Consider the following 24,643-nt stretch of genomic DNA (forward strand, 5'->3'; position numbering starts at 1 on the left):
GGATGGATGAATGGGGCAGGGAAGTGCTGCAGTTGGGCCAGAGGTAGACTGGGGGCACAGTAGAGTTGAATCCAAGTTTGGGTGGTACTTCCTCCCGTCCACTGTGGGGCTGGCTCAATTCCTGCTGCATGAAAAGTGCCTCCAGGCAAACAGCAGGAACAACAAATGTGTGAATTCTTCCCCAGCCCACAAATGTAGCTCCTTTTTCTACAGTGGGTGGGGTCTTGAGTGGGCTGCATTTGAACTATTGCTTCCCCTCTATTTGGTTTCCTGGGGTGTGCCCAGGGATAGAAGGCTGGCGAAAAAGCAGGGTGCTCAAGGGAAAAGCAAAGGGACAGCAAGCTGTGGAAAGTTGCCAAAAATTATATTATCATATATAGTAGCCCAATGTCTGTGAGTCTGTAACACTGAAATGCTGGCTGTTCCCTCCGAGTGGCGCTGTTCCTGAAATGCTGTCTGTTCCCTCTGGGCAACGATATTCCTGAAATGGTGGCTGTTCCCTCCGGGCGACGCTGTTCCTGAAATGGTGGCTGTTCCCTTCGGGCGACGCTATTCCTGAAATGTTGGCTGTTCCCTCTGGGTGGCCCATGCTGCATGGGGAGTGCAGGACCCAAACGGCCGCTTGCTCCCCTGCGGCGGCCTGGCTGAGCGGCGCAGAAGTCAGCCGAGCGCCACGGCGGGAGGCGAAGAGGTACGGGGTGGTGACGTGCGGCGTGACAGCAGCTCCAGGCCCCGCCCCCTGGCCATGAACGTCACCACCTCGTCCCCCCTTCGCCTCCTGCCGTGGCGCTCGGGTGACTTTTGCGCCACTCAGCCAGGCCGTCACATGGGAGAAAGTGGCACAAGCAACCGTTTGGGCTCTGCGCTCCCTTTGCAGCACGGGGAGTGCAGAGCCCAAACGGTCGTTTGGGCTCCGCAGTCCCCCAAGTAAGAGGCAGGAGGGGGAGGAGAAGAGAAAGAGAGAGACAGAGAGAGAGGCAGGAGGCGGAGGAGAGCTGAGAGAGAGAGGGGGAAGGCAGTAGAAGGAGGAGAGAGAGAGAGAGAGAGAGAGAGAGAGAGACGGAGCAAGAGACTGGAGGCTCAGGAGAGAAGACTGACGTGGAGGAGAGACCTGAAAATCCCTTATGATGGGCTAATTGCCTAGTTATAAGAATGACCATGCTGGCTCAGACCGAAGTATCCTGTCTCCTGACAGTGGCCAATGCCAGATGTCCCAGATGGAATGAACAGAACAGGTAACCATCAAGTGATCTCTCCTTCGTCACATATTCCCAGCTTCTGACAAACAGAGGCTAGGGACACCTTTCCTGCCCATCCTGGCTAATAGCCATTCATGGACCTAACCTCCATGAATCTATCTAGCTCTTGTTTGAACCCCGTTAAAGTCCTGCCCTTCACCATATCCTCTGGCAAGGAGTTGCACAGGTTGACTGTGTGCTGAGTGAATAAATACTTCCTTTTGTTTGTTTTAAACCTGCTAGCTATCAATTTCATTTGATGACCCCTAGTTCTTATGTTATGGGAACAAGTAAATAACTTTTCCTTGTTTACTTTCTCCACACCAGTCATGATTTCATAGACCTCTGTCATATTCCTCCACACCCATCTCTTCTTTTCTAAGCTGAAAAGTCCCAGTCTTACTAATCTTTCCTTACATGCCTTCCATACCCTAATCGGGTATGGGTTGGAAATGGGAGGGAACGTGGGCTACAATGGCAGAGAGAAAGGAGGGTCAGGGCAAAACTGGGAGGCAAGGTCAAATCAGGATCTTAGATGCCTGTATACAAATGCAAGAAGTATGGTAAATAAGCAGGAAGAACTGGAAGTGCTAATAAATAAGTACAATTATGACATTGTTGGCATCACAGAAACTTGGTGGGATAATACACATGATTGGAATGTTTGTATAGAAGGGTACAGCTTGCTCAGGAAGGAGAGACAGGGAAAAAAGGGAGGAGGTATTGCCTTATACGTTAAAAATGAACACACTTGGAGTGAGGTGGAGATGGACATAGGAGACGGAAGTGTTGAGAGTCTGTGGGTTAGGCTAAAAGGGATTAAAAACAACAGTGATGTCATGCAAGGAGTCTGCTACAGGCCACCTACCCAGGTGGAAGAAGTGGATGAGGCTTTTTTTAAACAACTAACAAAATCATCCAAAGCCCAAGATTTGGTGGTGATGGGGGACTTCAACTATCCAGATATATGTTGGGAAGATAACACTGCGGGGCAGAGGCTATCCAATAAGTTCTTGGACTGTATTGGAGACAATTTCTTATTTCAGAAGGTTGAAAAAGCTATTGGGGGGAAGCTGTTCTAGATTTGATCCTAACAAATAGGGAGGAACTGGTTGAGAATTTGAAAGTGGAAGGCAGCTTGGGTGAAAGTGATCATGAAATCATAGAGTTCACAATTCTAAGGAAGTGTAGAAGGGGGAAGAACAGCAAAATAGAGACAATGGATTTCAGGAAGGCGGATTTTGGTAAGAGAGCTGATAGGTAAGGTCTATGGGAATCGAGACGGAGGGGAAAAACAACTGCGGAGAGTTGGCAGTTTTTCAAAGGGACATTAAGAGCCCAAAAGCAAGCTATTCCGATGTGTCAGAAAGATAGAAAATATGGCAAAAGACCACGTTAGCTTAACCACGAGATCTTGCATGATCTAAAAATATAAAAGGAGTCATATAAAAAATGGAAAGTAGGACAAATTACAAAGGATGAATATAGGCAAACAGCACAGGAATGCAGGGGCAAGATTAGAAAGGCAAAGGCACAGAATAAAGGGAATAAAGGGAAACAAGAAGACTTTTTATCAATACATTAGAAACAAGTGGAAGACCAAGGAGAGGGTAGGCCCACTGGTCAGTGAGGAGGGAGATACAGTAACAGGAAACTTGGAAATGGCAGAGATGCTCAATGACTTCTTTGTTTCGGTCTTCACCGAGAAGTCTGTAGGAATTCCTAACATAGTGAATGCTAGTGGGAAGGGGGTAGTTTTAGAAGGTAAAATAAAAAAAGAACAAGTTAAAAATCACCTAGAAAAGTTAGATGCCTGCAAGTCACCAAGGCCTGACAAAATGCATCCTAGAATACTCGAGCTGATAAAGGAGGTATCTGAGTCTCTAGCTATCATCTTTGGAAAATCATGGGAGACTGGAGAGATTCCAGAGGACTGGAAAAGGGCAAATATAGTGCCCATCTATAAAAAGGGAAATAAGAACAATCCAGGAAACTACAGACCTGTTAGTTTAACTTCTGTGCCAGGGAAGATAATGGAGCAAGTAATTAAGGAAATCATCTGTAAACACTTGGAAAGTGGCAAGGTGATAGGGAACAGCCAGCATGGATTTGTAAAGAACAAATTATGTCAAACCAATCTGATAGCTTTCTTTAATAGGATAACAAGTCTTGTGGATAAGGGAGAAGCGGTGGATGTGGTATACTTAGACTTTAGTAAGGCGTTTGATATGGTCTCACATGATATTCTTATCAATAAACTAGGCAAATACAACTTGGATGGGGCTACTATAAGGTGGGTGCAGAACTGGCTGGATAACCGTACTCAGAGAGTAGTTATTAATGGTTCACAATCCTGCTGGAAAGGCATAACAAGTGGGGTTCCACAGGGGTCTGTTTTGGGACCGGCTCTGTTCAATATCTTCATCAATGATTTAGATATTGGTATAGAAAGTACGCTTATTAAGTTTGCAGATGATACCAAGCTGGGAAGGGTTGCGACTAATCTGGAGGATAGGGTTGTCATGGCTCCTTCCCCACTCTGGCATGATAAATGCAGAAGTGGGGGCCAGCAAGTGTACCCCAAAGCCTTATCTACCAGGCTTTGGTATAAAACTTCCCCCAAAATCTTAAAAACCTAGATCTTGGGAATAAAACTTCTGCTGCCACCACCCAAATGTTGGTAAAGAAACCAGGGGAAAGATAATTGGGGAAATCTCACCCCTAAAATAAAAATCAGGGCACACAATTAACCACTGCCAGGTTAATAAAAAGAAAAGAGAAAACTTTTATTATTACAACAATATTCCTGTTGCAGGCATAATGACTAGATAGGAAGGTAACAAAATATACTCATGGAGAAACTCCATGGGCCTAGAACTTAGTTACAAAGAAAAGCCAAAACATCTTTTACACAGTGCCAGATCTCAGATCCCATACCCAATTCTTAAAACAATAAAACCTAACGAAACTACCTAAACTTTACCCTACTTACAGAAAATGAAGAATGGTGTCTTGGAGAGAGAGAGAGACATGCTTGTCCCTCTCTGTAGCTGCAGAGAACTCCCCCAGAGAGACAAAGGGGGAAAGGAAAAAAACCCCAAATCCTTTGTCCCAGTTTGAAAGTCCCACCTACATTCCTACTGGTCACTCCACCTGGCTAGGTGTAGTTAACCCCTTAATCCCCAGGCTGCTGGCTAACCCTCATAATCATGACGGATCATAATTCAAAATTACCTGGACAAATTAGAGAAATGGTCTAAGGTAAATAGGATGAAGTTTAATAAAGACAAATGCAAAGTGCTCCACTTAGGAAGGAACAATCAGTTTCATACATACAGAATGGGAAGCGACTGTCTGGGAAGGAGTACAGCAGAAAGGAATCTAGGGGGTATAGTGGACCACAAGTTGAATATGAGTCAGCAGTGTGATGCTGTTGCAAAGAAAGCAAACATGATTCTAGGATTCATTAACAGGTGTTCTGAGAGCAAGACACGAGAAGTCATTCTTCCACTCTACTCTGCGCTGGTTAGGCCTCAGTTGGAGTATTGTGTCCAGTTCTGGGCACCGCATTTCAAGAAGGAGGTGGAGAAATTGGAGAGGGTCCAGAGAAGAGCAACAAGAATGATTAAAGGTCTAGCCCATTTTGTTGCCCAGTCATCTAGTTCTGTGAGATCCTTTTGAAGCTCTTCACAGTCTGCCTGGAACTTAACTAATGTAAGCAGTTTGGTATCATCTGCAAATGTTACCACCTCACTGTTTATCCCTCTCTCTAGATCATATATGAATACATTGAATAAGATTGGTCCCAGTGCAGATCCTTGGGGAACACCACTAGTTACCTCTCTCCAGTTTGAAAATAGAACATTTATTCCTACCTTTTGTTTCCTACCTTTTAATCGGTTCTCAGTCCATGAAAGAACTTTCCCTCTTTCCCATGACATCTTATTTTGCTCAAGAGACTTTGGTGAGGGACCTTGTCAAAGGCTTTCTGGAATCTGAGTACACCATATCCACAGGATCCCCTTTGTCCACATGCTTGTTGACCCCCTCAAAGAATTCTAGTAGATTGAGGAGGCATGATTTCACTTTACAGAAACCATGTTGATTTGTCCCCAACAAATTATGTTCCTCTGCGTGTTTGAAAATTCTGTTGTTTGCTATAGTCTCAACAAATCTGCCCAGTACTGAAGTTAGACTCACTCACTGGTCTCTAATTGCCAGGATCATCTCTAGAGCCCTTTTTAAAAATTGGTGTCTCATGAGTTATCCTCCAGTCAATTAGTATAGAAGATGATTTAAAGAATAGGTTACAAACTACAGTTAGTAGGTCTGCAGTTTCACATTGTAGTTCTTTCGGAGCTCTTAGATGGATGCCATCTGGTCCTGGTGACTTATTACTGTTCAGTTTATCGATTTGTTCCAAAACCTCCTCTAATGAGACTTCAGTCTGGGACAATTCCTCAGATTTATCACCTTGAAAGAATGATTCAGGTTTGGGAATCTCCCTCACATCCTTAGCGGGAAGATCGAAGCAAAGATTTCATTTAAATGCTCTTCAGTGACCTTATCTTCCTTGAGTGCTCCTTCTATCATCCAGTAGCCCCACTGGTTGTTTAGCTTCCTGCTTCTGATGTACTTACAAAAATTCTATTACTTTTTGAGTGTTTAGCTAGCTGTTCTTCAGATTTCTGTTTGGCCTTCCTACGTATTTTTACATGTCGTTTGACTACTTTATATTCCTTTCTGTTTTCCTCACTAGAATTTAACTTCCACTTTTTAAACTATACTTCTTTTATCTCTCTGATTCTTTTACTTGGTTGTTAAGTCACATTGGCTCTTTTTTATTCTCTTACTGTGTTTTATTAATTTGGAGTATATATTTAAATTGAGCCCCTGTTATGGTATCTTAATAAGTTTCCATGTATCTTTCAGGAATTTTACTTTTGGCACTGTACCTTTTAATTTCTGTTTAGCTAGCCACCTCATTTTTGTGTACCCTTTCTAAAAATTAAATGCCACCGTGTTGGTCTGCTGTGATGTTTTTTCTGCCACGGGGATATTAAATTTAATTATATTAGGGGACTACACCCACTGCTCTCTACACTCGCCAGCCCTTCCATCCCCCAGTGGGTTTTGTGGCCTGAGAGCGTGATGTCATTCTGTCGCCCAGCAAGAAAACCTTTTTTTTATATAGAGAGAGAGATTATGGTATTTTTATTGCCTCTCTAATCTCTTTTAGCTTTTCATGGTCACTATCACTATCCTGGTCAGGTGATTGGTAATATGTCCCTACTTCTATGTTCATATTATGAGAGCATGGAATTACTATCCATGAAGATTCTATGGAACAGTTTGGTTCATTTATGATTTTTACTTCATTTGATTCTACGCTTTCTTTTGCCACTCCTCCATCAGCATGATCAGTTCTATCCTTCCAATATATTGTGTACCCTAGTATTATGATGTATTATCCTCATTCCACTGAGTTTCTGTGATGCTTGTTGTATCAATATCTTCATTCAAAACAATGTATTCTAGTTCACCCACCTTATTTTTTAGACTTCTAGTGTTTGTATATAAGCACCCTAAAAAAATTGTCACTATTTACTGTCTGCCATTACCTAATGTGATTGAATTGGATTCTGTCATGTAACTGTTTCTCATCAGCTCTTATCCATATTTTATCATCTTCCATTCTCTCCTCTTTACTAGGACATAGGAAGGCTCTATTAATAGAGATTCGCTAAGGGCTGTCTCTGTCCAATCCATGTGCTCCTCTGCACCTGTTGGCTTTCTCCCAGACCTTACTTTTAAAACTGCTCTACAACCCTTTTAATTTTAAGTGCCAGCAATCTGGTTCCATTTTGGTTTAGGTGGACCCCATCCTTCTAGTATAGGCTCGGTCTTTCTCAAAAGTTTCCCCAGTTCCTAATAAATCTAAATCCTCGTCCCTACATCATCGTCTTATCCATGCATTGAGACCCTGCAGGTCTACCTGGCTACCTGGCCTGCACCTTGTAGTAAGCTTCCACTAATACCAGGGAGCAAGGAAAGTAGCTAATGGGTGCTCTGAAATCACTTCTTCATGTATCCACTTCTGTCTACAGCCACCAGCAAAACGCTCTGAGAAACACATATTTAGGGGATCTGGTATATTAAATCACGTTTGTTTGAAATTTTAACTTGCCTAATTTAAAGTGGGAGAAAATAAAGTCATTTTGATGTGTAACCATATTATGAAAAACTTACTGGTGAAAGCACAGAACAAAATGAGAGGACGTAAACTGGGGGGGGGGGTTGTAAACTAAAGGCTTACAATTAGAGGTTTTCAAAGCTTCTGATGAGGTTACAAAAACTGTTCTAGGAACAGAACAAAACTGTTCTAGAAACAGAGAAGGTCAACAAATACAATTGAGTGTATTGAAAAGCATCCATAGGAGGAGAGATTAAAAACACTGGGACTTATCACCTTGGGAAAGAGATCTCTAAGATAGAGTATGATAGAAGTCTATAACATTTTGACTGGTGTGGGGAAAGTGAACAAGGAAATGTTATTTACTCTTTTACATAACACAAGAACTGGAGGTCACCCAATAAATTAATAGACAGCAAATTTAAAATAAACCGAAGGAAGTACTTCACACGACACACAGTCAACCTATGGAACGTGTTTCCAGGGGCTACTTTGAAGACCAAAAGTATAACAGGGTTCAAATGGGAAAGGGTTCTCTTTACTGAACCCAAGAGATCATCAGACCTGTCAATACAAGATAGTTCTATCTACATTATGGAATTTTTGTCAAAAGTTACCCAGCATTCCCAATGTAGGTTCAGGGTCACTATACAGATGGTCCTGCAGCACCTTACACACTAACAAAACATGTAGATAGTATCATGAGCTTTCGTGGGCACAACCCACTTCTTCAGATAAGTGGATTCAGGTGTCCAGGATACAAATAAATAGCAGAAAAGGGGGGATTGGGTGGGAAAGAGGGGGAAAATCCTTGTCATTTAAAGTGTCCATGCTGAATGGGTCTAATAGAGTGGGCTGTAAGTGCCCGATACTTCACTTTTGATGTTATTTGGGTGTTGAATGTAACGGCCCATACAGTTTATGTCTTTGTTCATACCTTGGTTAAACATGTCCAGTTTTCATATGAAGGCAAGTTCTGCAGTTGCTGTTTCTAGCTGGTTTCTGAAATTGCTTTGTAAGAGTATAGTCACTTTTAGATCCATTAATAAGTTTCTGGGCAAATTAAAATTTTACCCAACAGGTTTCTGTGTGTTTCCATTTCAACTATCTGATTTGTGTCCATTGATCCTTTGTCATAGAGACTGTCCAGTTTGACCAATATACAGTTACAGATTAACACGGCTACCCCTCTGAGACTACTATACAGATGATTTATCTAATTCTCCTTCCAATGTCTGAAGTACTGACTGAGGTACAGATGGCTAAAAGGCTCTTGCAGTTTTGAGGGAGTTGATAAGTTTTAGTTAACCTTTGGAAAGTTGTCTTCAACAACTGACAGAGCTAGAAACTGTCTTCTTTTTTTGTAACATTGAAGCCTACATTTTGCAGAACAAAAGGGAAAGAGTTGATATATATGAGGGACAGTTTCTTGCCATTTGAAACAGAAACACTGCATTTAGATTTCACGTTTTCTAAGTAGGCTTAAAAAGAAAAAAAATCAAAACTGTAAACATTGATGGAAAGTTGACTGAGAGAATGAATCATCACTTCTTAGCGGTACTCTAACTTGTAGAAAACTATCAGCCTAATAGAAATGCACAAAGTTACTTTCAAATAGCAAATGAATTAATCACAATTTCCAGATATAAAAGATAGCCTTTAAGTTAACATCAGTTTTCAGTATAACAGTGTGGGCTGGATAGAGAGATGTTAAGCCTGTTGTGTTACCCGTATGACCTGAAGGAAGCAGAACAAAAAAATGTGCCTCTTTACCAATTTCAAGCAAGCCTAATCTTTGTGATCATGATAGTGGTCTAAATCTATTACCGATGTTCAAATTTAGTCTCCTTGGTGTCACTGGGAGATGACCTAAATAGTAAGCAATAAATTTATGTATTATAATTCAGGGTTAGAGAGATGTGCTCAGGAAGTGAAACCGACAGACAATGTTTTGTGTCTATCTTTAAGCCAAGAAAGAGCCTATATAAAATGACAGGTGCATTTTTAGGAAAAGAAAGCCCATAATGTTTTCCTATTTAGTAGGTGACATTGTGTGCCAAGATAACACAAGCTTAAGGGACCAAAATAAGCATGATTATTAGAGGCTAGTGGCTTCTCAGTTCATACAAATTGAATTCTTTCATAGGCTGAAGGGCTGTGGAAATCCAGTGGAGAGTGTAGAGCTCTGAAATAAAATTAGCATGTAAAGTGATTTTATACACGCAGGCTTGTAGCCACTAAGTTTGAATTTGAGAAAGAAATCCCATTACTTACCTTGTAAAAGAGCTAATTCTTAAATTCCCCATTTGCTATCCCTGATATAAAAGTTCTGCATATGAATCATAGTTTTCTGTGGTTGCCCAAGATAGGTTATTGAATTGACCAAGATCCATTTCTTCTCTCTTCCCCCCTCCCCCCACACTTTTTCTTTACAGGGTAACTGATTTAGGAAACATTAAAAGAAGATTGTATTTATCAACGGTCCATAAGGAGCTGTCTGTAACCCCTCTGCATGCAAAACTTCCTCTGTATATGATCAAACGCAAAATAGTAGGTATCTTGGATATGTTACTTAAAGTACTGTTGAATAGAATCTTTTTGTTTGTATTAGAACATTTCATATATACATATATCGTTACAGACCTGATAAAATCCTGTTGACTCAAGACACTCGAAAGAGAGCTTTGTCTAACTGAACAGAAGATATGCAATATCTGGTGCATGCATGTGCGTGTGTGTAGATAGTTTTTTTAAAAATGTACAATTGATTTCTACCTGATGGTATCAGAACTACTTATAATGCGGAAGAGAAGAATTTGAGTTCCGTCTCCCTAACTGCTAGGAAGATCTGAGTGATAATCAAAATCTGAGGTGGCTGTGGATCTAATATAATTGGTGCCCGATTGTAAAAACAGCTTCTTTCTATTTCCCACAATCTATTTCTTTTTTGGTGCTTTCTCTGCTCTCACAGATCTCTTCATCACCTCTCTCTCCGTCATTTCCTAGCTGCTGGCTATTGAGCCTATTCCTGATCTCCTCTGCATATAAACTCATACCTCCACATCTCCTTATCACCCTTGACTCTCTTCTTGTCCTTTAGGCTCTGTTTTTGCTAAGCTTGTTGCTCTCTCATTACCCTACAGACACCTATTATCCTTCCATTCTAGCATATTTGGGACTCCTGCTCAGTTTTCAAGCTCACTACCATTCATTCATTACCTGTTGATTTCTCACAAGCTCCATCTCCTCAACATTGCTGAAACATACTGTTTTTCCTAAGGCCAGGTCTACAGTAGACCTGGAAGGTCAGCTTAAGGTACACAACTCCAGCTATGTAGAATATGTAGCTAGAGGCGGCTTACCTTAATCCAAGCTTGGCAGTGTTTCCACAGCAGGAGGCCGATGGGAGCAAACGCTCCTGTAGCCTTCCTTTACTCCTCGCAATTGCGAGGAGTATAGGCACCAGCCAGAGCTGCCTTCAGTGTTTGATTTATGGGTCTTAACTGGACTCTCTAAATTGAATGCCAGAAGGTTAACCTCTCGCATGGCAAGTGAAGACATGCCCTTTGTGATTCTGCTTCATTAGCAGCTTTTCTCATTCACCCTCACCTGAAATTAACTTTATCAACTTTAGTAAACATAGGAACCTGCTTTGAAATGTGTCATGTTTTTACATCGAAGTCTACACAGGTAGCTACAGAATATTAGACTAGACACAAAAAAATATTTAATAGAGAACTCTAAAATTATTAAGGAGTTATTTTATTATCGTTTAATTGAACACGGTTATGTTAACTTGTACTTCTAACTTCCCTTAGTTTTCTACTTTCTGGCAAGAGCTGCTTTTAAAAAATTAATATGCACCAGGCCATACTGCTGAAGTAGTCATTAATTCAAAGTAGTCATTAATTCAAGATCCATTGAAATAAATTATTTTTCTTCAATACAATTTCAATTAGTTGATCTTGGTGTCAAGCTAACACTAATGTGTCAAGACTAAAGTATGCATTAATGTACAGTAAATTAAATTCAATCAGAATATGAACTTCAATTACAGGGTTTCATTCGGATAATAAATCTTTCATCAGAGATCTGACTAAATATTCTGATCAATTACAATGACAAAATGTTGTAATAACCTTAACCCCTGAATAGCCATTCCTTGTTAAAAGATAGGTTCAAGTTCTGTGAGCATTGTGAATATTTAACCTTTTTTTTCTTAAATGTGATGGCCTTTTAATTGTGGCAGATATTTAAAGAGAGGCTTGTATCTTTTTAGTTAAAAAAAAAAAGTTACTATTCTCTATGGGCAAGGTTGCATGACCAAACTTTATATTGATACTTATAATTAATATTCGTGTCTACTGTGTTCAAATGTAAACCTCTATATTTTATAGAATGTTTAGTCTCTTAATAAATCCCAGCTCTTGTATAGTACTTTTCATCTGTAGATGTCAAAACATATTGCAAAAGGCGTTAAGTATCATTTTTCTCTATTTCCAAAACACCACTACTATAGTGTTGATACCTAATGGAATGTGGCTTACATTCTCATACATAGGCTTCCTTTACTGCCATTTTTACGGATTATTTCAGTTCTTTAGCAAAGTGTCTACTCTAGAAGTAAACTTAGAAATATAAATTATAAATAAAATTTGTGTTTTTTATTAACTTGCACATTTTATTCATAATACACGTCTTACTTTTTGAACGTACAGATATAAGAGCAGAAAAATAATGGATTTAGTTTTCTTTTAAAGCTGCTGGGTTTAAATTTAATTTGTGCCCCAGAATTATGTATAATATTGGACCTTTTAAATTCTATTTTTGGGGGGAAATACTGATTTTCATTATGTTCTGCATGAGACATGCTCAACTACTTACATGTCCATATTAATGGCTTCTCAAACTGGGGCTTGACAACTCTTGGGGGTGCAAGATTGTTGCATGGTGGGTTGCAGGCTTTCAGCTTCCACCCCTTATCCATCCTTTGTCTCCAGCATTTATAATAGTGTTAAATGTAAAAAGTGTGTTTCGTTTATTAGAGGGGTTCACACTCAGAGTCTTGATTTGTGAAAGGAGTCACCAGTACAAAAGTTTGTAAACCACTGGTCTATATTATATAAAAATCAAGCTATGTGCAGATGTTAAGTTCTTAGAATAAAATTAAAACTCAGAAAAGTGAAGGAACTATGGAAATAATGCAAGAAGGACTAGTACTATAATATAATATAATATAATATAATATAATATAATATAATATAATATAATATAATATAATATAATATAATATAATATACATTTACTGTCTTTTTACCTAGTTGAAAAATGGTCACCAAAGTCTTGTTGATATTGAGGAATTGTATTGTATTTAAACATTATTTGCCACTGGTATTAACCATCAAGTAAGCTATCAAAAAAAAAGTAAACTTGACTTTGCAGAATGTAGACAAAAACAGGACTAGTTCAGTATTATGCCATGAGTACCTGACATGATGCCTAACATAACTTGTTCTTGTTACAATCATGGGTTACACTAAATAGTTAAAAATTTGATTAAATGTCGTTCAGTTTCCTAATGCAGACAAGGTCTTACTGTACCATTGCTTTGGGAGGAAATAAGGGGATAGCACCTATTACAGTACATGAGGAAATATTGATACAAGAAGTTAACAAAGTTTTTAAGCACAGTCTTCAAATATAGTTGAAAAACTACAGTGAAATTAAACAAACTCTAAACTATTGAACGTAGGCAAACTTTTTATTAAAACACTTGCAATTAACAAACTCTTCATAATTTGCTTCTCCAGTTGTCTCTGCAAAAACATCTTCATGTTGATGCCCTGGATAATGGTGCTCATTTGGGCATCCACTCATCAATATTATATGTGCAATTACTAATTTGTATATAAAAAAGGATGTTGCAGGTATCACTACTGCAGTGGTAACTGATTGTTTTTTAAAATAGTGAGATATTATGCATAAAGAAAAGCTTGTCAATGAGTCCAATCCCATCCTGCAAATTTAGTTAGCAGACAATTAGACGGTCTTCAAATATGTTAAAGGTGGTTGTTATGAGGATTGTGATCAGTTGTTGTCCATATCCCCTGAAGATAAGACAATTAGTAATGGGCTCTATCTGCAGCAAGGGAGAGTTGATATTAACGAACACTTTCTAACTGTAAGGCTAAGTACAGGAATAGGTTTCCAGGGATGTTGTGGAATCCCTGCCATTGGAGGTTTTAAGGCTAGATTAGACACACCCATGCACTTTATGGTCTAGGAATAACAGGGGTGTCAGGCGTCTGGTTTTCAGCTGGCATACCTAGTCGAAATAGGATCCTGGCAACAACAATCAGCACTGCACACTGGGCCATTAAAAGACTACTCCCTGCCCACCCTGGCTTCGTGTAGCTCCCAGAAGCTGTGAGCATGTCCCTGTGGCCCCTGGGCAGAGAGCTTATCAGAGAAGCTCCTCATGCTGTCCCCATTCCCAACAACCATGAGCAATGGGAGCTGCTGAGGCAGAGACTGCAGGCATGAGTAGCACATAGAGCCCCCTGGACATGTTGGCTGGTTCCAGGAGCTGCAGAGAACCAGGACAGGCAGGGGGTCTTCCCTGCTGTGCTGCCAGCCATAAGCCACCTCACATCCCCCCTCACATCCCAACCCCCTGTCCCACTCCAGCCCAGAGCCCACTCCTGCTCCCAAACCTCTCATCTTGAGCTCTACGCCAGAGCCCACACTCCCAGGCAGAGCCCTCACTGCATCCTGCAATCCAACTTCCTGCCCTAGACTGGAGTCTCCTCCTGTAACATGAGCCCCTCATTTCTGGCCCCACCTGGAGCCCTCATCTCCACTTGCACCCCAACCCAGTGAAACTGAGTGAGGGTGGAAGTGAGCAAGCAATGGCAGGTGTGGGGGGAAGGGTCTCTGAGAAGGGATAAGACAAGGGTGGGGCCACGTAAGAACGGCCGTACTGGGTCAGACCAAAGGTCCATCTAGCCCAGTAGCCTGTCTGCCAACAGTGGCCAGCACCAGGTGCCCCAGAGAGGGTGGACCAAAGAGGGTGGATCAAGCGATTGTCTCCTGCCATCCTTCTCCAGCCTCTGACAAACAGAGGCCAGGGACACCATTTCTATCCCCTGGCTAATAGCCTTTTATGGACCTAACCTCCATGAAATTATCTAGCTTCTCTTTAAACTCTATTATAGTCCTAGCCTTCACAGCAAGGAGTTCCACAGGTTGACTACACACTGTGTGAAGAAGAACTTTCTTTTATTAGTTTTAAACCTGCTACCCATTAATTTCATTTGGTGTCCTTTAGTTCTTCTATTATGGGAACTAATAAATAACTTTTCTTTATCGGCCCTCTCCACACCACCCATGATTTTATATACCTCTATCATATCCCCCCTCAGTCTCCTCTTTTCTAAACTGAAAAGTCCCTGTCGCTTTAACCTCTCTTCATATGGGACCCATTCCAAACCCCTAATCATTTTAGTTGCCCTTTTCTGAACCCTTTCCAAGGCCAAAATATTTTTTTTTGAGGTGAGGAGACCACATCTGTACACAGTATTCAAGATGTGGGCGTACCATAGTTTTATACAAGGGCAGTAAGATATTCTGGGTCTTATTTTCTATTTCTTTCTTAATAATTCCTAGCATCCTATTAGCCTTTTTGACCACCACTGCACACTGTGTGGAAGTTTTCAGAGAACTATCCACGATAACGCCAAGATCTCTTTCCTGATTTGTCGTAGCCAAATTAGCCCCCATCATACTGTATGTATAGTTGGGGTTATTTTTCCCGATGTGCATTACTTTACACTTATCCACATAAAATTTCATTTGCCATTTTGTTGCCCAATCACTCAGTTTGGCGAGATCTTTTTGGAGTCCATCACAGTCTGCTTCTGTCTTGACTATCCTAAACAGTTTGGTATCACCCGCAAACTTTACCACCTCACTGCTTACCCCTTTCTCCAGATCATTTATGAATAAGTTGAAAAGGATTGGTCCCAGGACTGACCCTTGGGGTACACCACTAGTTACCCCTATCCATTCTGAAAATTTACCATTTATTCCTTCTCTTTGTTTCCTGTCTTTTAACCAGTTCTCAATCCAAGAAAGGACCTTCCCACTTATCCCATGGCCATGTAATTTACACAAGAGCCTTTGGTGAGGGTCCTTGTCAAAGGCTTTCTGAAAATCTAAGTCTACTAGATCCCCCTTGTCCGCATGTTTGTTCAAAGAACTCTAATAAATTAATAAGACATGATTTCCCTTTACAGAAACCATGCTGACTTTTGTCCAACAAATTATGTTCTTCTACATGCCTCACAATTTTATTCTTTACTGTTGTTTCGACTAATTTTCCCGGTACTGAAGTTAGACTTACCAGTTTGTAATTGCCAGGATCGCCTCGAGAGCCCTTTTTAAATATTGGTGTCACGTTGGCTACCTTCCAGTCATTAGGTATGGAAGCCAATTTAAAGGATAGGTTACAAACCACAGATAATAGTTCAGCAATTTCCCATTTGAATTCTTTTAGAACCCTTGGATGAATGCCATCCGGTCCTGGAGATTTGTTAACATTAAGTTTTTCTATTTGTTCCAAAACCTCCTCTAATGACACTTCAATCCGGGACAGTTCCTCAGATTTATCACCCACAATGGATGGAACAGATTTGGGAATCTCCCAAACGTCCTCATGGAAGGGGTGGGGCTGAGCTGTTTAGTTTTGTGCAGTTAGAAAGTTATTAGCCCTAACGTATACTTGATCCTGCCTTAGCTCAGATTTGGGGCTAGATGACCTCTCAAGGTCCTTGCTAGCCCTCATCTACTATGGTTCTATAATGTTACTGCACAGAAATAGTTTATATAAGGATTGCACTAAAAATGTTTTGTTTCTCTGTTTTAGTGGTGCAATTTGTGCATTGACTTGGTAGCATTCACCAGTGAAATATTCAAAGGAGCTGTTTTCCAGTCTTTGGATGGAATTATCATCTCAGCTAACTGTAAACTGAGAAAAATCTTCACTTTGAAATTAAAGCCTCAAGATACAGCTGAGGAAGATGGTGCGTTACAGATGATATTATGCCACCTGAATCCATTACTGTTCATATTGTAAAAACAAAAGCTTCTTGATCACAATCCTTGAATTAATTTGAAAAACTGTGATTTCATGAAAACTGGTGTGCTTAGGTCATACTCTTCTAGACTTCTTGGACAATAGATGCATCACATATATGTAGTTATTCAGGGAGTCCTTAGACTTATGACATGCCACTTAACAACACTTTTCACCCTTGCAATGCTTGTTTTGCCCTTTTGATGAAAGCCGACAAGGAGAACAACACACATCACTTGCTGAGTCTCTGCTAGGCCCACCAATGGGGGGAACAAAGAGGCCCAGCCTTTCAAAGAGGCCCTGAGCTCCCGGCCGCTTTGAAACATTATGGGAGCACCATTGTACCACTCCACCTGGCTCTGAGAGCTGGAGGAGGCAGTCCCAGCACCGTACTCGAGGTGGCCTTAAGCGCTGACTGACTTCAGCCCCATCTCTTCCACCCGAGGCTCCGCTCTGTCTGGGGGCACAGAGTTGGGCCCCCCACCTTGCCTCAGGCCACCAGTGGCTATCGGCCCTGCTGGCCTTTGCCAACCAGTGATTTCTCTATTCACTGATGGGCTCCTGGCCCCAAGCTCAGCCAGTCAAAAACAAGGAGCAACTCTACCAGGCAACAAGTCATCCTGGCTGTGGAAGCCAATCAGACAAGTGACTGCAAAGCACCTCTTCCAGCTCTGTTCTGGAAAGTCAAAGCATATGTGGTTTTATGTTGTTTGAATGCTGTTTGCCAAGGAAATGCCTTGATGTTGTTGTGCTAATCATCTATAATTCATTTAATACCATAATCTGAGTTGTGGAGAAAATAGTGTATCAAGCCACGGTTCAGAAACCAATCCCCTATTATATCATTGATTCCTATGGGCAAAACGGTTTTGACTTATGTTTAGACTTGTAATGCAATTCTGAGGAACACATTGTGATGTGAGACCGAGGGCTCCCTGTATACATTTCATAGAGTGCCAGCTCCATTAACACTGTTCTGTGCGAAAGGCTTAGAATGGCTTTTGTTACTTTTCTAGCAAAACTATGGAAATATTTTATCAAGTCATTTGGAAGACAGCTTCTTGCTTAATTATCAGTGTCTGCTGTCCGTGTTGCAAAGGGATATGTCATTCCCCAAGGTGGTTTCTGTTGAGGATGAAAAACATGTAAATTAGCTGTACTCCAGCAGTTATTCTTCGAGTATTTGTTCATGTGTATTCTAGTTAGGTGTGTACACGTGTACATGAATGGTGCTCGAAAGATTTTTCCCATAGCAGTGTCCGCAAGTCAGCCTAGGCACCCTCTGGAGTCATGCCCTCATGGCACCAAATATATGGCTCTGCTAACCCGCCCCCTCCCTGTTCCTTCTTACCCCCAGTGACAGTAGGCTGGAACATCCCATGGCACTTGCTTTTGCAAGCACCATTTCTCTTAGCTTTAGTTTATATAGTTTCTAGTCTTCCTAATGTTGTATCGAGTTACAGTGTAGTTAGCGTTCGTGGTGGGTTCCCCCCTCCATTTCTTTAAAACCCCGGTTGAGAACCATCAGGACAACCATCATAAAAACAGGGGTGGCAGGAGGAGTCCTCATCAATGCTCTGACAAAGGCTCTAGCCCAGGGGTGGTCAACCCATGGCTCACGAGCCGCATGTGGCTCTTCAAAGAAAATATTACGGCTACCATACCCTCACCCATGGCTCGCGGCCCTGAAAGGGGCAGCGTGTTTCTCTTTGACAGAGACAGAGCCAGAGTCACGGCATCCTGTGCAGAGTTCAAAATGGCTGTCTTCAAAGGGCGGCTGAGGCTTTTTTTTTTTTTTTTTTTGCTCAAGAACTTTTTTCCTTCTGCTCTTTGTGCCGTATCCACCACTGTTTTGGCTCTTCGTCTGTAACGGGTTGACTACCCGAAGCAGGCTTTGTGAAGCTATGGTAAAAGACAGTGTATCAGTTTTGGACCTGGATCCAAGCCACTTTACCTTTGATTCAAGACTATCCTTTTTCCCGTATCATGTCCAACTGGTGGGTTCTCGATACGGTGGAGATGGGATACTCTATCCAGTTTTTGTCCCTCCCTCCCAACCCCCTTTCCCATCCCTCTTCAGGAACCCTTCTCATCAGCATCTCCAGGTCCAGAAGGTGCATTCGCTCCTTTCATTAGGAGCAGTGGAGAAGATCCATCAGTTCAGTTGCAGAGGGTTTTATTCCCAATACTTTCTAGTACCAAAGGCCAAGGACAGTTTAAAGCCTATATTGGACCTCAGCGAGCTCCACAAGTTCATAAGGAAACTGAGGTGCCGCGTGGTTTCCCTGGACTGTGTTATCCCTTCTCTGGATTCAGCAGGCCGGTAGCCCACCCTTAACTTAAAGGATGCGTATTTCCATATTTCAGTCAACCATTGCCACAGGAAGTTCCTCTGCTTTGTAGCAAAGGAAGTACACTACCAATTCACAGTCCTTCCCTTTGGCGTTTCTTCAGCACCCAGAGTTCACAAAATACGTGGAAGTGGTTGATGCTTTTCTGCACAGACACCAAATTCAGGTGTTTCCTTATCTCAATTGGCTGATCAAAGGCCATTCCAGGGAACAGGTGCAGGCCAATATCAAGTTCATCAGATAAACCTTCAACAACCGCGGTCTTCTCATAAATGAGACGTCCACTCTATCCCTTGCTCACAAGTTAGAGTTTGTAGGGGCAGTTCTTGATTCCACACAGGCCAGAGCTTTCCTCATGGAGTCCTGTTTCAGGCCTTTTCGGATATAAAAGATCTCAGACAGTTCTCCACTACCACAGCAAGGAACTGCCTCATACTGATAGGTCATGTGGTGGTGTGTATTTATATAGTACAGCATGCCAGACTGAGGCTTCGACCTATGCAGTCATGGTTAGCATAGGTGTATTGAACAGCCCGAGACAAGATGGACATGATTGTGACTTTATCAGACTCTCTATTGGACTCTCTCCGCTGGTGGCTCAACCCATAACATTAGTCATGGATGCTTCAGACTAATGATGGGGAGCCCACCTTGCAAGTGTTCACAAACGGACTTACCCCTCCATATCAATGTCAGGAAGCTCAGGGCAGTGTGGCTAGAATGTCAGACCTTTTAAGATCACTTAGCAGGTCAGTCTGTATTGGTCATGACTGGCAACATCTCTGTCTTGTCAGGGGGAAGCACACTCCTCTCCCCTATGCCAGGACGCCCTGAGACTGCAGGACTTCGTGTAAAACACTCTGTTCACCTGCAAGTGTCATACCTGCCCAGGGTGTATAATGATCTGGCAAAACACCTCATCAAGTTGTTTCACAGCTGTAAATGGTCGGTCTGCCCAAGTGTAACAGAATCAGTTTTCCAGAGGTGGGGCTTTCCCCTCGTGGATATGTTCGCCACGCGCCTCAACAGACAATGTCACTATTTCTGCTCTTTCCAGAGCTACAGGAGAGGCTCCACAGTGGACACATTCCTTCTTCATTGTAAAGGCCTGCTTCTGTACGCTCTCCCTCCCATCCCTCTATTATGCAGTGTTCTCCTCACAGTGAGGAGGGAGCATGCACGAGTCATTCTGATCGCCCTTTCTTGGCCCCATCAGGTGTGGTACACGTTACTTCCAGACATGTCGGTAGAGACACTGATCACTCTATCACTCATTCCAGATCTGACATAGGACCGTGGTCAACTTCAGTGTCCGAACCTCGAGTCCCTCCATCTCATGGTGTGGAAGCTTCATGATTAAATCCTGCAGAACTGTCACATTCAAAAGAAGTCCATCAAATCCTGTTGGGTAGTAGAAGACCCTTGACCAGAGCCGTGTATTTAGCCAGGTAGCAAAGATTTTCAATCTTGGTGAAAACCGCTATCATGCTTGTTTGAAAAAGTGAAGACCGAGAGGGAACCTGATAGCAGTTTTCAGGTCTCTAAAAGGGTGTCACAGGGAGGAGGGGGGGAAATTGTTCTCCTTGTCCTCTGATGATAAGACAAGAAGCAATGGGCTTAAACTGCAGCAAGGGAGGTTTAGGTTGAACACTAGGAAAAACTTCCTAACTATCAGGGTGGTTAATCACTGGAATAAATTGCCTAGGAGGGTTGTGGAATCTCCATCACTAGAGATATCTAAGAGCAGGTTAGACAGACACCTGTCAGTGATGAAATAGACCATGCTCGGTCCTGTCATGAGGGCAGAGGACTGGACTTGATGATCTCTGGAGGTTCCTTCCAGTTCTAGTATTCTATGATTTTATGTCCCCCTCAGTCTTGTTTTCTAAACTAAACAAGCCCAGTTCTTTCAGTTTTCCCTCATAGGTCAGGTTTTCTAGACCTTTAGTCATTTCTGTTGCTCTTCTCTGGAACTTCTCCAATTTCTCCACATCTTTCTTGAAATGTGGTGCCCAGAACTGGACACAATACTCCAACTGAGGCCTAATCAGTGCAGAGTAGACCAGAAGAGTAACTTCTCGTGTCTTGCTCACAACACTCCTGTTAATGCATCCCAGAATCGTGTTTGCCTTTTTTTGCAACAGCATCACACTGTTGACTCATATTTAGCTTGTGGTCCATTATGACCCCTAGATCCCTTTCTGCAGTGCTCCTTCCTAGACAGCCACTTCCCATTCTGCATGTGTGAAACGGATTGTTCATTCCTAAGTGGAGCACTTTGTATTTGTCCTTCATCCTGTTTACCTCAGACCATTTCTCTAGTTTGTCCCGAACATTTGGAATTTTAATCCTGTCCTCCAAAGCTCTTGCAACCCCTCTCAGCTTGGTATTGTCTGCAAACTTAATAATGGTCCTTTCTATGCCATCGTCTAAATCGATTACCAGTTCTAAACCAATGTAGATTCTAGTAGGTATCAGGGATTTATTATAAAGAGTTATTTTTCATAAATTTATTTGGGAATTAATATTGAAGGACTTCATGTAAGAAGTGTATTTTCATCAGGGATCTGGAGGGAATGTACTTCATTACTGTACTAGAAAAGTGTTCCATGCAGAAGGAGAGAAGATATACAGAGAACATTAGGAGCTTGATTCCAAGGGAGAAGTTAAGTAAACTATTTGGCAGTGCAAAGGGAGCAGGAAGAAATGGTCATGGAGATTTACGGTAGGGTTTCCACAAGCATTCTGTGAGTTAAGCATCTGATGCCTCGTGACTTTCAGTAGAAGTTTGGCACATAATCTCGTTAGGTGCTTCTAAAAACCCCAGTTTAAATAATAGCAGAGTAATGCAGTGTCTTCAGTGAGAGTAGTAGCAACTAAGACTTGATAGTGAAGATAAAACTGTGTAAGTGTTCATACTGCCCAAGAGGTGGAGATCATGTGATTAGATAATTTATTGCAATTACATTAATTCTGGAACAAAATGGTCAGTGCAGATACATCAGTGGTTTAAATAACTGTACCTTTGTGCTGTGCCAGACTCAGTGTACACCACAGAATTCTAATCCATCTGAATTATTGACAAAAAGACACAAGGACGGTATTTTAGTTTGTGCCAGACTATCCAGATTATTTGAATTTGTAGGTGTTTTGTTCTTACAGGATAATGCTTATTTTATTGATAATTTTTTTTATTGGTTTTCATGAGAGTGACAGCTGAACAGGGGTTCTGTCAACTGAAAAGACAAAAAACAAATGGCAATGGATTTCAATTTGTATTGAAATAAAGGTGGATTGGGCACGTACAGAATCCAAGATGCCTTATGACAAATTTCTCTTTCTTCATCTATTGTTAGGTTAGATAGCAAGTGCCTAGCAGATAACTCACTGGCCATTGGTGGTGTATGAGCAGTGGGGAGGTGGTGAAATCACCTCCTGTTTCAACAAAACAACTATTTCGGGGGAGAGCTGTGAGGTCATGAAGCTACTTTACGTTTATGTTTTGGAAAGCAAAGAACAAATTGCCCATTCCAGAATTAATCATGAACCAAGGAAAGAATCCAAGTACTTGTCTTCATTTAGTTTCAAATTAACAGCACGCATGTGTTCCATTTTTTACCATTTTTAAAAGTATATAAAAATGACCTAAATTAGTTGCAAAATTCATAGTGTAATCTGATTGATTTAATGAGGAGACTTCTAATAAACTGCAGTCTGTTGCATTTTAGTGGGATTATCACGTTCCGTGATTTTTGTACAGTTGGTAGGCATTAATATTTTCTGTACAGTTATGAATTTTCCATATCTAGTCAAATTTTACAATTAGGAAATTGCCCCAAATTTAGTTGCATTAAAATACCATACCACATTCCAGATTACACATGTATTACTGATTTATTAACTTTCAATTAGCATTCATGTTTGAGCAAAGTTGGCTTGCTCTTCTTAGACAACTGGGACTAGATATTTAAGTGGTATAAATCAGCTCCATTGAAGGCAACGAAGGTATAATGATGAATACCAGTTAATTTGGACTGATTTTGCTAGTGCTGTTTATGTAGTCTGTTGTAAAAGTAAATAAATATCAAGAGTTCACGTATACCTTGAAGAACTCTGTGTATCCCCAGAGCTATGTGAGTAATCATGGTTGAGAACCACTGGTGTAGACAGTGGTTTAGTTTAGTATTTTGGCATTTCTATGGCAATAATTGTGGAAACTACTAATTGAACACAAAAACAGACCCAGTTGATGAAGGTGGAAAATTTGGCTATTAGGATCTGTAGAACAAATATTTCCTACTAAATCTAAATTGTTTCATAATAAAGTTGTATGTTGCTAATCTGCTCATACACCTTTGTTATGGTTAAAATAAATTAATAAAAACTTCTGTTTGTCCCTAACTCTCAGCAAAGTTTAATACTAGTATTTGACCAGGAATTCAATATTTGCTACATTAGTACAATGAAAGCTTTGTTATCCAACATTCATGGGGAATGGAGGATGTGGGTTAATTAAATGTGCTGGATAGAATCATAGAATACTTGGACTGGAAGGGACCTCAAGAGGTCGTCGAGTCCAGTCCCCTGCCCTCATGGCAGGACCCAGTACTGTCTAGACCATCCCTGATAGACATTTATCTAACCTACTCTTAAATATCTCCAGAAATGGAGATTCCACAACCTCCCTAGGCAATTTATTCCAATGTTTAACTATTCTGACAGAAACTTTTTCCTAATGTCCAACCTAAACCTCCTTTGATGCAGTTTAAGCCCATTGCTTCTTGTTCTATCTTCAGAGTCCAGGAAGAACAATTTTTTTCCTCCTCCTTGTGACACCCTTTTAGATACCTGAAAACCGCTATCATGTCCCCTCTCGGTCTTCTCTTTTCCAAACTAGTCAAGCCCAATTCTTTCAGTCTTTTTTCATAAGTTATGTTCTCTAGACCTTTAATCATTCTTGTTGCTCTTCTCTGGACCTTCTCCAATTTCTCCACATCTTTCTTGAAATGTGGTACCCAGAACTGGACACAACTGAGGCCTAATCAGCGCATAGTAGAGCGGAAGAATGACTTCTCGTGTTTTGCTCACAACACTTTTGTGGTAAATCTTTTTGCTTTGCCCCTCCCCCCTATTGTCAAATGTGGCTCCCGGCACCCCAAGGAAGGCTGAGGGGGAAAGAGGCGCCTGCCGATGACGTCAGCAGGCATTGCTGGGTGTCAGAAGCCCCTCAATGGCCAGCTGGACAGGCGAAGTCAGGCATACACACCTGAAGACATGGTGGTATTGTGGTTGGGGGCAATGCCGGTTAACAGAATGCTGGATAACAAAGATTTCACTGTAATTGTACCAGCAATCAGTGATTGCAATACAGTATTCAGATGCTCAATATGTCTGAGAATCAGAAAAATAAAGTATTACAACTGAAACTAAACTTTTATCAAAATAATGAACAAAGACCATTTTGTGACAATAGCTTCACAGGAGTTGTTGATTCAGAATGGTTATCCCAGTTATTTGCACAGAGTAGTAAGTTTAATTGTCGTTAACATTTGGGACCTATACCATTTGACAGTGTTGTTTTCAAATTAAGATCATCCTTTCAAAAATCAATAGCTGCACAAGCAACATGTTATAAATGAGTGCTCATATAAGCTAACCTTTATGGCCCAAGTAACAAATGTTGTAGTGTCACCAATGTAGTAAGTTAGGATTTAATGTCGTGGTGTCC

At 41.3% G+C, this 24,643-nt stretch overlaps 1 protein-coding gene across 6 annotated transcripts in view; it reads left to right on the top strand.

Annotated features, from left to right (window-relative positions):
• The window catches only part of CFAP20DC (CFAP20 domain containing), a 215,555-nt gene that overhangs the window by 80,097 nt on the left and 110,815 nt on the right, over positions 1-24,643 (top strand). For all 6 annotated transcript variants that reach the window (XM_075938429.2, XM_075938436.2, XM_075938433.2 and 3 more), the window contains 2 exons: positions 9,867-9,981; positions 16,355-16,511. In XM_075938429.2, coding sequence (XP_075794544.1) covers positions 9,867-9,981; positions 16,355-16,511 — 272 coding nt within the window. The remainder of the gene's footprint in view (positions 1-9,866; positions 9,982-16,354; positions 16,512-24,643) is intronic.

Source organism: Pelodiscus sinensis, chromosome 11, assembly GCF_052426305.1.
Source record: "Pelodiscus sinensis isolate ZL-2025 chromosome 11, ASM5242630v1, whole genome shotgun sequence".
NCBI lineage: Eukaryota > Metazoa > Chordata > Testudines > Trionychidae > Pelodiscus > Pelodiscus sinensis.